The 15,526-nt window shown below is 37.5% G+C and overlaps 1 protein-coding gene across 14 annotated transcripts in view; it reads left to right on the plus strand.

Annotated features, from left to right (window-relative positions):
* The window catches only part of COBLL1 (cordon-bleu WH2 repeat protein like 1), a 176,400-nt gene that overhangs the window by 137,760 nt on the left and 23,114 nt on the right, over positions 1-15,526 (plus strand). For all 14 annotated transcript variants that reach the window (XM_058715101.1, XM_058715091.1, XM_058715098.1 and 11 more), the window contains 2 exons: positions 13,945-14,098; positions 14,580-14,654. In XM_058715101.1, the coding sequence (XP_058571084.1) occupies positions 13,945-14,098; positions 14,580-14,654 (229 nt within the window). The remainder of the gene's footprint in view (positions 1-13,944; positions 14,099-14,579; positions 14,655-15,526) is intronic.

Here is a 15,526-nt window from a genome sequence, read left to right on the forward strand (position 1 = left end):
TATACATATGGTAAATTTTCAAAAGTACTTGGATAATTTAAAAATTTCTTAAATTTACTTTTAGAGTAATTGGCCCAGTAATTCCTGGTTTCTGAACCTTGTACAGAAAAGCTGGAATTTTGGCAAGGTTGTATTGAAAGCTTAAGGACCGAGAACAAAAATTCAGTGTACGTTACATTGGGCATAAAAATAAATTGACCCCAAATTGAAATTGTATAGCCAGATGCAAATATTCGGGCAATTTAACATTTTGCTTATTTTACTGCTTATTTTAAGTTACTTTTTAGAGTTTATTTATTTATTTTTGAGAGAGAAAGATGCAGAGAGAGAGAGTGTGTACACACACGGAGGTAGGGGCAGAGGGAGAGAGAGAGAGGGAGAGAGAGAGAAAGAGAGAAAGAGAGAAAGAGAGAGAGAGAGAGAGAGAGAGAGAATCCCAAGCAGGCTCCATGCTGTCGGCGAAGAGCCGGACGCGGGGCTCAAACTCATGAACTGTGAGATCATGACCTGAGCTGAAATCAGGAGTCAGATGCTTAACTGACAGCCACCCACATGCCCTTTTACTGCTAATTTTAAATTTAAAATAAAAAAGTCATATTACTACAGCCATTTTATATCTATTTTAATTTAGTTTTAAATTTGAAACTTTAAAAAGGCATTGTTTTTGATGATTGAAAGTAATAGCAGGCTGGGGAAAAAATACCTGGAAAAAATTATTTTCCTTTTTTTCTTTAAATATAATTTATTCTCAAACTGGCTTCCATATAACACCCACCATTCATCCCAACAAGTGCCCTCCTCAATGCCCATCACCCATTTTCCCCTCTCCCCAACCCCCCATCAGCCCTCAGTTCTCAGTTTTTAAGAGTCTTTTATGGTTTGCCTCCCTCCCTCTCTGTTTGTAACTATTTTTTCCCCTTCCCTTCCCTCATGGTCTTCTGTTAAGTTTCTCAAGATCCACATATGAGTGAAAACATGTGATATCTTTCTCTGACTGACTTATTTCACTTAGCTTAATTCCCTCCAGTTCCATCCACGTTGCTGCAAATGGCAGGATTTCATTCTTTCTCATTGCCAAGTAGTATTCCATTGTATATATAAACCACATCTTCTTTATCCATTCATCAGTTGATGGACTTTTAGGCTCTTTCCATAATTTGGCTATTGTTGAAAGCACTGCTATAAACATTGGGGTACATGTGCCCCAGTGCATCAGCACTCCTGTATCCCTTGGGTAAATTCCTAGTAGTGCTATTGCTGGGTCATAGGGTAGATCTATTTTTAATTTTTTGAGGAACCTCCACACTGTTTTCCAGTGTGGCTGCACCAGTTTGCATTCCCACCAACAGTGCAAGAGGGTTCCCGTTTCTCCACATCCTTGCCAGCATCTATAGTTTCCTGATCTGTTCATTTTAGCCACTCTGACCGGTGTGAGGTGGTATCTCAGTGTGGCTTTGATTTGTACTGGAAAAAATTATTTTCAAATCCCTGAAGAATTTTGGATATATTCTTATCCTGTAATTTTTATTGTTCAGGAATCAGAATAGACCACAAGGGTGCGCTGTTTAACAGACCTATAACGTTTTCATTTTTACACATTTTTTCCCCCAAAGCATCCTTTAATAAAGTAGAAAGAAATTATTGGAAATAGTTACCTTCTATTAGAAATAGCAAATACATACTTTTGTGAAGTGCAAGCAGATAGAACTAGAGGTAAATAACAATAATACATGCCAAAGTGATTTGTAATTAACTGTTTTATTCATTTTGAGCTTTCACTTCATGTTAGCCTTATTTTAAGTAGTCGATCTTATGTTTGCCTTAGGTTTATGGATAAGTCAGTCTACTTGTAGCTTGGAAAAAAATTTTCCCCTCACATCTATTTCGTGCTCTTTGGCTGTCAGCATTTAATAATTTGTCTCATTTCTCTAAAGCATTTCTCAATACTGGCAAATTAAAGTATTGGATAGTGATTTTGGAGCTTAAACTGAAACTCTTCACATAAAAGGCTGTTGATTTTCTAAGCTAATTTTGGCAACTGATTGTGCAGTTTACAAAGAGGATTCAATGAAGATCCAAGTTAGTAAAATAGTTTATCCTAACCTATTTCTTGGAACATTTTTGCAACTACAATTAGTTTATCCACATAAAGAATATATCTTAAAGAAGAGATAGTTTACTGTCATTGCTACAGTGTGTTTTTTCATGTCCCTAAATTTCTTTGTACTCTTTTTCATTTCAAACCTTGTGTCATTTTCCTTATAAAAGGTGAACATACTGTCTTCTATGGAAGTGTTCATTTGCAGAGGAAAACTACCCAATTAGAAATTTTTGAGCAGTTTTTCTCAGATCTTTTTGGATATTTTGTGAATAAAGATTTGAAAGGCTATTTTTGCAACAACATATGTAATGGTAGCCTCCTGCTGTCGTTTACCTAAACCGTATCTCACGTATTACTGTATAAATGTGTAGGGTTATTTACAATAAGATAACATGTATATAGTTATTTATATAGATTGTCATTTATTTCACACATGACAAAAGTTAGAAATGCAATGACATTTACTTAAATTGAAAATGACTTACAATTCTGAGATTGAAAGTAAGTTCAAGGGTGTCTGGGTGGCTCAGTTAAGCATCTGACTCTTGATTTCAGCTCAGGTCATGACCTCACAGTTCATGAGTTTGAGCCCCGCATCAGGCTCTGTGCTGGCAGCATGGAGCCTGCTTAGGATTCTCTGTCCCCCTCTCTCTCTCTGTCCTTTTCCCTCTCACACTCTCAGTCTCTCTCAAAATAAATAAATAAACTTTAAATTTAAAACGTTCAGAAATCCAGTGTCTGCACCATGTTCTCTGACCAAGTTTCTGTGGAAAGCACACTTAATAAAATCTGTTGGCCAAAGGACGTCTTAATATTATTGACAAATTAGCCATTTAAAGAGCATTTTACATTTAAAGAAGGGAAAGAAGAGTTGGACACCATTTGTGGACAGTCTTGGCCCACAGAAGCCACAGAAACTTTTGGAGAATTCTTTAATTTTGCACATTTGGTATGGTTTTATTACCCTTTGGAGTTAATGTGGACACTGCAGTAAAGCAGCTTTTCCCAGGCTACCAGAATGGCACCTCATTTTCGTTAGGATATTGGCTTTTGGCTGGAAGCACAATAAAGAATTATCTTGATTGAACTGTTCATTTGGTCCCATTTTGCATTCTGGTGCAGACAAACACTCAGATATTGAGAAATGGAAGTACTTTGTCATCCAGTATTATGCAACTGAAATTTAATACTGAGAGTGTTCATTTTTTAACAGATGATTTGTTTTTAAGAAATGCTTGCCATTCATCTTCTGGTCAATTTTGCCTCTTAATATTTATCATGGTTTATAAGTAGGTAAGATGATAGATTATCATATGTTTATAAAATGTGCAAGTACATATTCGGTCTTAGTGTCACTAAATGAGGCTTTTTGTTGTTTTTTTTTTTAACGTTTATTTATTTTTGAGAGAGAGACAGAGACAGCACGAGTGGGAGGGAACAGAGAGAGAGGGAGACACAGAATCTGAAGCAGGACTCAGGCTCTGAGCCTTCAGCACAGAGCCCGATGCAGGGCTCGAACTCACAAACAGTGAGATCATGACCTGATCCAAAGTCGGACACTCAACTGACTGAGCCACCCAGAAGTCCCTTTGCTCAATGAGTTTTAATCCTAGTTGTTTTATGCTGAGTCATTAAGGTTGTTGTAACAGAGCATGTCCTTATAATCTTTAAGAAATACATCTTTTTGTTATTTTGTCCAAGTTATCATGCAACATTTGATTTTCCCCGCCACTTTCCACTTGTATTTATTATATAGAAAAAGAACCACACACACACAGTTCTACAATTGCTTAGGAACAGTGGTTGCCATGGCATTTTTAGTTTGATATACAGGATACAGCTGGCTGTATTTCCAAAAATATGACTTGTTTCATTCAGTAGAGAAATGCACCAGTGGGATATAATTGAATATAATGTTTCCCCTTCTAAGGCTTTCCCATATATAAATATATTTTGTCCTGGTAGTTTTAATCAGATTTTCAAAGGGTCGTAATCACAATAGCAAAATTAGTGACTAATGCTTATGTAGCACTTACTAATGTTTCAGACAAGGTACCAAAACACATTACTCACTTAATGCTTTCGAAAATCCTCTGAGCCATTACTTTTTAAGTTTCTACAAGCTTTACCTCTGACCCAAATGTAAGTAACTGTGCTCATGATAAAGTTGTTAAAATTTAAAGAATAATACTATTCAAAGAACAATAGGTCATTTATGGAATCAGTGTGACTTTCTCTCTCTTATCTATTAGTACACAAAAGTTGTGCCCCTCTGAAGTGCATACCGAATTAATAAAATATTTAAAATAATCAGCGTCAGGATGGGGCGCCTGGGTGGCGCAGTCGGTTAAGCGTCCGACTTCAGCCAGGTCACGATCTCGCGGTCCGTGAGTTCGAGCCCCGCGTCAGGCTCTGGGCCGATGGCTCGGAGCCTGGAGCCTGTTTCGGATTCTGTGTCTCCCTCTCTCTCTGCCCCTCCCCCGTTCATGCTCTGTCTCTCTCTGTCCCAAAAATAAATAAAAAAAAAAAAAATGTTAAAAAAAAAAAAAAATAATCAGCGTCAGGAATCTTCTTTACAAGTTCTTCTTGTATACAGCTCACTTGGACTTTCTACCACTATGATATTTGTGACCTCATGGGGAAGAAAATGCCTTTCTCTGTACCAGAGACCAGAGCAGAGAGAAGGTGGCCTCTTTTCTTGGAGCCATTGGTGGTAAAACAGCAGAGACCCTTGGATAATGCCTGGCATACAGTCATGGCTCCCTTTCTGGGATGAAGTGAGTTGATCCCAGTTTGTTCCCCTGATTACTGCTTTACCTTGGTGGGGGCCCTAAACTCAGTTAATCTATACGTGTTTACTACTCTCCTACCCTGCCCCTGCACTCCCTTCTTTGTTCTCATCACTGACCATGGAGAACCTTGATTATCACCATCCTCTGTCCTTTTAACTTTATCCTGAGGTCTGATTTCTCCTGATTCATCTTCTCTTTCTTCATCTGAGATGTATTACTGAGTTAGGCCCTTCTCTTTGGGCATTTAAGAAATGTCATTAGGAAGGGATTACCGCTAATAAGGTTTGGTTATATGATATCTCAAAGTATTATAGGGTTGATGAAATGAAAGCACAGGTTGCCTCAGGGAGAGAAATTTAAAAACCTTGCAAGGGTATAACCCAGGTTGTAAAATGTGTGTGTGTGTGTGTGTGTGTGTGTGTGTGTGTGTGTGTGTGTTCTGATCTCATTGGAGAAGGGCTAGAAAGGAAATCTTTTGTGGCAGCAGAAGCCCCAGTCTGTTTTGACAGATAGTCTTGGATCTACCAGTAGGTCTTTTATATTCTTCTTTGTTGTCATTTTTCTCATTGTCGTCTTTGTCGTCTACCTTGAAGAACAAGCCATTGGACTTTGTGGCTTGGGCTTTTCCTCTGTACAATAAGATTTTGTGACTAAATTTACAAAAGTCTCTTCCAACTCCAGTATAATCAAATTATTCTTTTGTTGTCTTTCAAAATTGGCCTTTAACAGATGAAAGTGCTTTGTTATGTGGATTTTTGGTTTGATTAGTGTTAACCATATAGCGATGCCTAGTCCTAGTATTTCTTCTCTGAGGATTTTTGAAACCCTGAAGTACAATAACAAAATAAAACGTTGATTAACCGACATCTTTCTCCCTGAACTCCTGACTATAATACAAAGTCGACCCAAGTGCTTTGGGCATCAATAAAAAGAGGTAGAGGACGCAGTTTTAGGAAGATATGCTCAGGTTAATGCGTTTGTTAACCAGAAGAGACAGATGTTATCATTGAATAATGCTGAGTTTAAATCTAGACCATTTTGAGAGAAATCCACTGGCAAGTTTGGCCACTCAGAATCCTCTCAAGGGATTGTAATTCTAGTAACCAAACAAGATACAAGTTACAAGTGGTCATGGTATTTAGACACCTCTAGGTGGAATCCAGCTCTAATCTCATTACTTGCTGTCATCGAATTTATTTCAGCAAATTGATGGGAACACCCTAAAAATTGGCAGAATAGATGACTGCTTACAAGGTGTGGATTTAAGAGCTCTAGGCCCTGACGCTGCTGCCCTATTTCTCCTTACCCTAAATACAGTAGTCAGGTACCTGCTACATCACCTCTATTTCTTATACCCTTCGCTGATAGGATTTTTCTTAATCCAAGAAAACAGCCTAAACAGGCTAAGGCTTTCAGTGCTATCATGATTCGTGGGTTCCAGTCCCACATGGCTCTGCACTGAAGAGTGTGGAGCATGCTTGGGATTCTCTAACTCACTTTCTCTCTCTGCCCCTCCTCTGCCCACTCTCTCTCTTTCAAAAATAAATAAACTTAAAAAAACCTAACACATTTAATAAAACTTCATAAAGAAAGAAATAAACTGGCATATATACCTTCATCCAATACAAGTCAAAAAATGTATGCCAGTGTTTAAAGGCATAAAGGTATGTGTAAAAGGTTGGACGCCAAAACTTCTATGACATGACTTACATTTGTTGGGATTTACAGTACTTTTTCTTTTCTTCCCCCCATCAATGAATGCATTGTTTGCATCTTTTGAGATTGTGCTAATTTTATGATCAAATCAATAGTAATACTGAATTCATTGTGATTACAAACAATTTCCCTTTACAGCTTTGCTTATTTTGCAAATTCATTTTGATACCTCATACTTCTGTATTACATATATTATATTATAATTATGCGTTTGGAAGTTTAAGAAAACTGACCTATTATCTAAGTTGTAAAATTATTTTAGAAAAAGTTCTTCCATCAAGAGTTAAGAGTTCAAGATTGACCTTCAGTTAGTTACGTAGAAGTTCAGTCATTGAGATATAATTCATAGTAAATCAAATTGTATGTCATAGCATTTGTAGAGAATGTCCAGGTTGAAGAAGGATAATGTGAATTTGTCTCTTTAGAAGGAGGAAAATAAGAGTTTTAAGACAGTTTCAAGGGATGGCTTAGGTTTTCTCCTCTAACCCTTCCCTCCCTACATGTGGAAATCATAAACAAATAAAAACCCAACAGCTTCTAATAGAAACATTTAACAATGTCCTGGAAGTTGGGCCACTGTATTTCCATCCTTTGATTCAAATTTTGTCTCATTTTTCTATTTGTACTCTTTCTTTTAAGTCTTTTATACAAAACATATTGATTTCTATGATCCACATCTTAAAATTCACCTGTGATTAGAAAGTGATCTAATCACTCATGCTGAGCTAGTCCTCAGTAAATCTACTGAATGCCTTTCAATTCTATTTTCTTCAGCTAAATTTAGTTGCATTTTGAACCAGTAAATCCTGATCTGGGTGTGAATTCTGAGGGATTAAGTATCTGGCATAGTTTTCAGCTTGACCTTGCCACTTTCGCTAGTGTGCTCTGTTTCTCTGTGCAGTATTTTCCTTTTCACAGGCTGTAAAATTCAGTGATGTGCATTCCTGCCAGGGATGTAGTTTTCTCTAATGGCAAGCAGACTTAGGGCCTCTAACTAAAGTAAATAATTGAACATCTCTAATTATTAACCAAAGCGTTTTCCCCTAGTAAGTAGAAACATCTCTGTGTTCTTGTTTTGTAAACTCTTTGGATTTAAATATAGTTTAATCTCAACCTCTTTTAAAAAATTTCAGTCCTAATTTGACAAAAGAGAATGCATCTTGGTGCTGAAAGCTAATGACCATTCTAAACAATTCTTCAACTTTAATTCTTTACATTAAATTTATGAAATATTCAAATTTATGTATTATTATATATATTCACAATACCCATCACCAATAATTAATAAGTTGGTGTTAAGTATGGAGCTTTTATTAAATTCCTTTAAGGTAGGATAGAGTTGCCTGAGGTGACTTAGAGGAGGAATTTTTACACACAACGAATTAAACACAATGGATTTGGCTTACGCAGTGGACTAACCCCAAGTTCCTGAATGCTGGGGCTCTTGGTGTTTTAAGGTTGATTATAATGCAGACAGACTAATAGGACTCTTCACCACCACGGACACTGCAGACAAAATACAAAAATCTTAGAATAAGTACCTCCTTTTATCCATGCTTTTCACTCCAACTCTACATTACAACTATTGTTTGCTTATTTTATTTACAGATCACATTCACATACTTTAAAATAGATAAGCTGCATGTAATATTAGCTAATATTTACGGAGCAGGTACTGTATACTAAGCACTATCCTAAGTTTTCACACATGTCACTTCACTTAAGCATCCAGCCCCTTCTGAAGTGTAGGTGCTGTTACTTTTCCCACTTTATAGATGAGGAGACTGAAGGTTGCAGAGACACTAGATGGCCATGCTCCCCGGTTGAAGTCCTGACATGGTCTCCAAAGCTCATTTGTTTCGTAACACACTAGGCTGCCTTCCAACTTGCAAACCCTCTGGAAGCCTCTCTCCAGTTAGACACAAACTCACACTTAAAAATACCAGGTAGCTCAAGCCTAATTAATGCAAGGGTAGAAGAGATAGGAGACTATTAGGCGCATACTCCTGAAGGTCACAGGAAAACTGGGGCTTAAGAACACTGCTGGTTAGACACTGATGGCCTTCCTCGCCTTTTTTCCTTCTTTTTTTGTTTTTAAAGCATTTTATTATTTTTATTTATTTTTAATGTTTCAAGTTTTTATTTAAATTCTGGGTAGTTAACGTATAGAGTAATACTAGTTTCAGCAGTAGAATTTAGTGATTCATCACTTAACATATAACACCCAGTGCTCATCACAAGTGCCCTCCTTAATGCTCATCGCCAATTTAACCCATCCCCCCACCCACTTCCCCTCCAACAACCCTTAGTTCTCCTTATTTGAGAGTCTCTTTTATGGTTTGCCTCTCTGTCTCTCTCTCTCTCTCTCTGTCTTTCTTCCCCTATGTTCATCTGTTTTGTTTCTTAAATTGCACACAGGAGTGAAATCATATGGTATCTGCCTTTGCTGATTGATTTCACTTAGCATAATAGACTCTAGCTCCATCCACATTGTTGCAAATGGCAAGATTTCATTCTTTTTGATGGCTGATTAATATTCGTGTGTGTGTGTGTACATATATATACCACATCTTTATCTATTGGTCGGTCAATGGACATTTGGGCTCTTCACATAATTTGGCTATTGTTGATAATGCTGCTGTAAACATCAGGGTGCATGTGTCCCTTTGAATCAGTATTTTGGTATCCTTTGAGTAAATACTTAGTAGTGCAACTGCTGGGTTGTAGGGTAGTTGTATTTTTAACTTTTTGAGGAACCTCCATACTGTTTTCCAGAGTGGCTGCACCAGTTTGCATTCCCACCAACAGTGTGAGAAGGTTCCCCTTTCTCCATATCCTTGCCAACACCTGTGTGTTGTTAATTTTAGCCATTCTGACAGGCCTAAGATGGTATATCATTGTAGTTTTGATTTGTATTTCCCTGATGGTGAGTGATATTGACCATCTTTTCAAGTGTTTGTTAGCCATCTGGATGTCTTCTTTGGAAAAATGTCTATTCATGTCTTCTGCCCATTTCTTACCTGGATTATCTATTTTTTGGGTGTTGACATTTATAAGTTCTTTATAGATTTTGGCTACTAACCCTTTATCAGACATGTCATTTGCAAATATCTTGTCCCATTTCGAAGGTTGCCTTTTAATTTTGTTGATGGTTTCCTTTGCTGTGCAGAAGCTTTTTATCTTGATGGGCTCCTAGTAGTTTGTTTTTGCTTTTGTTTCCCTAGCATTTTATATGGGAATTAATGATGTGTTTATGTAAGCCCCTGTGATGGGTTAGTGAGCCTGCTTTCTACCAGGAGTCATTCCTGGGTTAGGAGCCTCTCTACTCTTATGTGCCAGCTACGTATATTCTGCCCACATCCCTCAGTACACACCACTTTTCTTGGTTTTTAGGAACACCTAGGTCTTTTCACTTAAATGCCCCTTCTTTTCTTGCATGCTTTTAGCCAAGAGAGGATGTTTACAATAAATACAGAACATCCTTTCAAGGCCCGAGGTTTCTCGAACATTTTGGTCTTATTAGTAATATTTTATTTAACACAAAATAACTGCAAGTTTGATTTTTATTACCTTACCCTTCCTTCTTAGATGATTGAAATTATTTTCTAACAGTCTTAAAAAAAGGGGTGGGGGAAGCTCTTGCCTCTCTGTCTTAAAAGACAAGAAATATATGTTAAGCTATTTCCTTGAACACTAACGCTAATATTATTGTACCTCAGGACAAACTTATATTTCTGTCATTAATCTGTTGCTAATTATCTAAACTCACTATTCTTATTCCTTGAAAACTCCTGCCTTTGGGCCATCCTACATAATTTGTTAAATTTATATTTATGTCATAAACTTAATAAGTTTTAAGCATTAATTATAGTAAAGAACTATAGTAAAGAATCTATATGACAGAATTGGTTATGACAGGTCACGTATGTCTACCTGGTACCACTCAGTGACAATCATGCTGTCTTTATTAATGTCTTCCTTCTTAGTCTTTGATCCAATTGTAGCTCTAAAAATGTATGTTCTCTTATGTTCATGTTACACTTGCAAAATAGGGTAAAGGGAGTTAAGTTCTATAGGGTAAAATTACAAAATATGTGCTCTTTTAAAATATTCATGGCTTTGCTCTTCTTTTCCCTTAATTGTCTTTATAAATACTATCAAATTTTTTTTGGTGTTTGTAAAACTAAAATCTGTATATTTGGCAACTTTGAATTCTTGGTCCATAGAAATATATCCTGTACAAAACAAGTTACCTTATTTTTAGACCTTTAGGGACATAAATGAAATATATGCATCTATTTTTATTTTATCTTTGAGTAATGGACAGGTTCCTATAAATTTGTGTATATAAATTCTTCCCTTTCTAATTTCCATACTGTCTACTTTATTATGAGCAAAATTTAAGAACTCTAACTCCTAAATGGATACTATTATCTGAGAAATTCATGACTAATTCAAGTCGTGACTGCTTTTATCAGGTAATAAGAGAGACCAATAAATGACAGTGATTGGGAATCTGGCCTGAAGGGGAACACGAGTTTATATTCTAGACCTCATGAAAGCAATCTGTCAAAGCATGGGAAATAAGTTTTCAGCATGGAAGTAGGAGGAAAATCAAATGCTGCCCCAACTCTGTGCGCTCAGCAATTACATATTGATCACTTACTGTGTTCTTGCTGGTAAACTCGCTCTGTGAAAGTAAGAAGGCATGCCTTAATAGGGCTTTACATAAGTAAATTCATCCAAGAAATAAAATAACATATTCTCTACTGCTTTTGATTTTTACAGCATTATTTTGAAAAGTGAAGTGCTTCATTGTTCTAGGAGAATTTTTGGCCTTTTTCCTAAAAGACCCCCCCCCCCAATTTGTTAATTTTATTATAAGATAGCAAATGAAAGTTTCTGAACACAGAGATATATCTTCAATCAATAAGAAGAAAATTTTATATTCTACTCAAAATGATATTTAAATCCTGCTCATCCATCTGTATTGTATAATCCATTTCTTTCTCAGCTCTTGATTGCCAAGGATCCTTCTCCCGATTCTTTCAAAAATCCAAATTGCACTTGAGGATCTGACCCCACATCTACTGTGGAGGGGGTAGGGGATGAGGGTTGGCCCTGAGACTTAATCAGAATTGGCTTTATTGACTGGATTAATCTGGGTTTGGGTGGCAGGCTTTAACTCTTTCCTTGCTGGATTGTGGAGAGGTCTGAAAAGTTCTGGAGGAAGGACCGGGGTATGGAGGGGAGAGGAGGTTGGTGGCTACTGCTGGTATGGAGGAAGTTTAATGGTTTGACTACAGTCAGGTCAGCCAGGTGCCACCCTGTCCACTCCCTTGCTAAGAGGTGTTAACCTCAGAGGTGTGTTCCTTCAAGTGCCTGCCACTGTAGACCTAACTGTGCTCTGTCCCTGTGAGATGACCTGCCCTCCTTTTTAGTACCTAGCACAACTGACAGTGATGACAACTGACTCAAACGTCTCTTTTTCCTTTCTTCTCTGACAGGCATATTATGAAATTACAAAATAGTAAAATTTGCTACATTTTTCTTGGTGTGTCACAAGGCATAAAGATGAAAGACATCTAATGCACTCGTTCCCTTCTGTTAGGTGTACTTGTATAGTCTAAAGATTGGAATGACTCAGGCTTTACATGCTCCAAAGGCTCTTGTTTCCAAATGGAAATGACAGTATTTCATTCATTCATTCACTCAACAAATAGGTATTGAGAGACTTCTGTGGGCCAGGCATTGTTCTCCAGATATGGCAGTGAGCAAAATAGGAAGAAAAAAAAAATCCCTCCTCTTACACACAACTCTAGTGGAAGCAGGCAATAAACAAGGTGAATAAGCCAACTAGGTGGGATGTTGGAGAGCTATTAAATGCTGATTATAAAGATCAAGCTGGGAAAAGGGATAAATATAGGGGGAGGAGCTCATTGAAAAGGTGGCATTTGAGAAATGACCTGAAGAAAATGAGGACGTAGCAAGACATCAAATTATCAGAAGAGCATGGCAGGCACAGGAAACAGCCAGGACAACCGCCCGAGGTAGGAACACTCCTGGCACACTTGAGGAGCAGCATGAAGGCCAGTGTGGTTGCAGTGGAGTGGTTGCAATGTGGAGTGTGAGAGAGAAGGGATGTGGATGACTCCAAAGTTACTGGACTGAACAAATGGAGGAATGACTTACTCTGCATTGAAGCAGAGACTGTGAGAACAGGATTATTTTTGACAGGAGAGTGGAAGGGAGGGATTATCAGCATCTCCGTTTTAGACATGACTTGGTGGAAATCGCCTTAGACGTTAAGTGGAGATCAGATAGAGGTCCAGGAGGGAGATGTAAATTTGGAGTTAATCGGCATATGAATGATACATAAATCCAAGGAAATTGAGGAGATTACCAACAGAGTGAATGTAGAGACTGAAGAAAACACATCCAAGGCCTGAGATGAAAAAGAACCATAAAAGAAAACGGTGTTGGGATCTATGCAGAGTAGGAACGTAGTAATCTGGAATTAAGAAAAAGAGGATTTTAAGAGGGTGGTCAACTTTGTTGAATGCTGCTAACAGGTCAAATAATTGAGTTCTAAGAATTAACCACTAGTTTAGTCGTGGTGGAGGTCCTTGATGACTTTGATGGGAATAGCTTTAATGGATCGAAAGTTGGGAAATATCTGGTTGGAAGGGTTCAAGTGGGAGATGAGAAATTGGAGACAAAAAACTATGAACAACCCTTTAAGCAGGTTAGTTGGAAAGAGTGAGAAGACGTGGCAGTGTGCCAGGAGGCACCCGGCAGCCTGCTGAGGCAGGACTGACTGTCTTAGGGTCTGCTGACAGTCACATGCTGTGAATGTGAGCGTTAGCCATTAGCTGCGTATAGAGTCGGTGACCTCAAATGACCTTGCCTTGGGTAGACATATAAATTTTTGAGATGTTTGTCATGAATACATTAGTACTAAAGCCAAAACAAAACATTAATCAAGCCAGCTGTTTTAATGTACAAATATCCTTCCTTTATCAGCTCTTACTTTACATCCAATATTTTCTTCATATTTTTCTTTGGAAGCTAGTTTTTAACTAGCTCATAATTGGTTGTATGCCATGCTCCCATCCCAGCCTAAGTTTCTTGAGAAGGACCATATTTTATTTTACTTTACATATCAATCTCATAGCTCTGCTCCTGGCACATTGCAGACACTCTATAATGTTTTTGGAATGAATGACTCTCCTGTTTCATATTGGTATGTGGTGCCTTGGATGTAAAGGTCGGTGTCTTCCTGAAGTTTGCTGTTAATTTCTAAATAGAGATTGTGTCTGGTCATTTTTTTTTCAGAATCCCTGTGGAGCAGGCATAGTGAGGACCGGCTCGCTGCAGCTCAGTGGTACATCTGTTGGCAACTCATCTTTGAAAAGGACAAAGCGAAAAGCACCTTCCCCACCCTCCAAAATGCCCCTGCCTCTAAGTGATGAAGATAATCATGTGACTGGTAGCGTTACTTTTCCCATTAACGTTACATGTGTGTTGTGTCTTGTTTAATACAGACAAGAAAGTGATATAGGTTATAAATCAGGTCTTTTCATTAAATGATAATACTTAAACTTAGGCTTTTAATTAATTTTAATAATACTTAGATAGTCCCTGATTATTCTTACTTAACTACCTTTTTAAAAGCTGCAAGACGACAGGATAAAATGAAAAAAATTGTATAGCCCCCTGATCCTAAAATTGAGCAGTGATCACTTGTGAATCTGTTCAGAAGGACACTCTCCTCCCAGGGCTGACTACCTGTAGGAAGGGGAATCCATGGAGGTTTTAGTTGTATCAGAGCTGGATAGTGAAATGGCTTCTAACAAAGCCTCAGGGCTCTCTTTCCCTAAAGTATAGAAAAAGAATGAAGTTAACCTACTAAAGACTTGTTCCATTTGTGAGTGTGATTATTTGTAAGGTGTGCCGCTTCTGTCCTCTAGTCCTGCAGGCGGGACGTGCAGTTCCTACAGACAGTGCTGTGGAAGCCAGCTGCCCCGAGGGGCCGTCCAACCCAGGTAGGACACCTTTGCCCCACAGTCATGTGGTACTGACAAAGATCTTTCGTGACAGTTGAGGAATGAATCTAGTTATAATGCTCTGCCTGTGAAAGAGATGCAGATGCTTTGACTCTATTTCCCAAATTTTATATTATGAAATGAAAACTTTTCCACCCTGGGTTGAGTACGAAACTGGCAGAACTCAAGACTCCAGTTCTGTGATGGTACCTTAAGAGATTGCCTTATGCAATGTCAGGTTACCCCGTACAGTGTCAAGGGTGTCGATGTCCTTCCCAAGACGAATGACATGTTTTAGTTAGGAACGTACTTTAGTGTGTTCAGAAGAAAACTTACACCAAAGCGTAAAGTACCATTCTTTACGCAACTGTTCTAGGTATGAATTCGATATACAAAGTGTCCTCATTTAGTGGTAAAAATTTGTTATCACGAAATATTTTCTGTTGTATGGTCTGATTTTGGATTTCCCAAATAAATGAAATGCCAGTAAAAATAAAATAATTTGATTGAATGCTGTTTCCTAATGTTTTCAATAATAGCTATTTAGTAGCTATTATAAGAATAAATATGATAACATTTCTTCATTTTTAGACTTAAAGTTAGATACAAATGAATATGAGAGACTAATGTCTAGCCAAAAATAGAATATTACTATGCTATTACTTTAGCATGGGGATAATTTTATAGGTAAGAAAATTACTCAGTATAGCCTTAATTTTTATTATTAAGATTCATAAACACTGCAAAAACTCAGGTGCACCAAATGCTCCTAAATCTTTAATCCTTAGCTGATTTTTAGGAATTTGAGATTTTGACACATCTTATATAAGAATTCTCCTGTCCTCTGTGATTAAAAATATTATCATTATATA

This window comes from Neofelis nebulosa, chromosome 2, assembly GCF_028018385.1.
Source record: "Neofelis nebulosa isolate mNeoNeb1 chromosome 2, mNeoNeb1.pri, whole genome shotgun sequence".
NCBI lineage: Eukaryota > Metazoa > Chordata > Mammalia > Carnivora > Felidae > Neofelis > Neofelis nebulosa.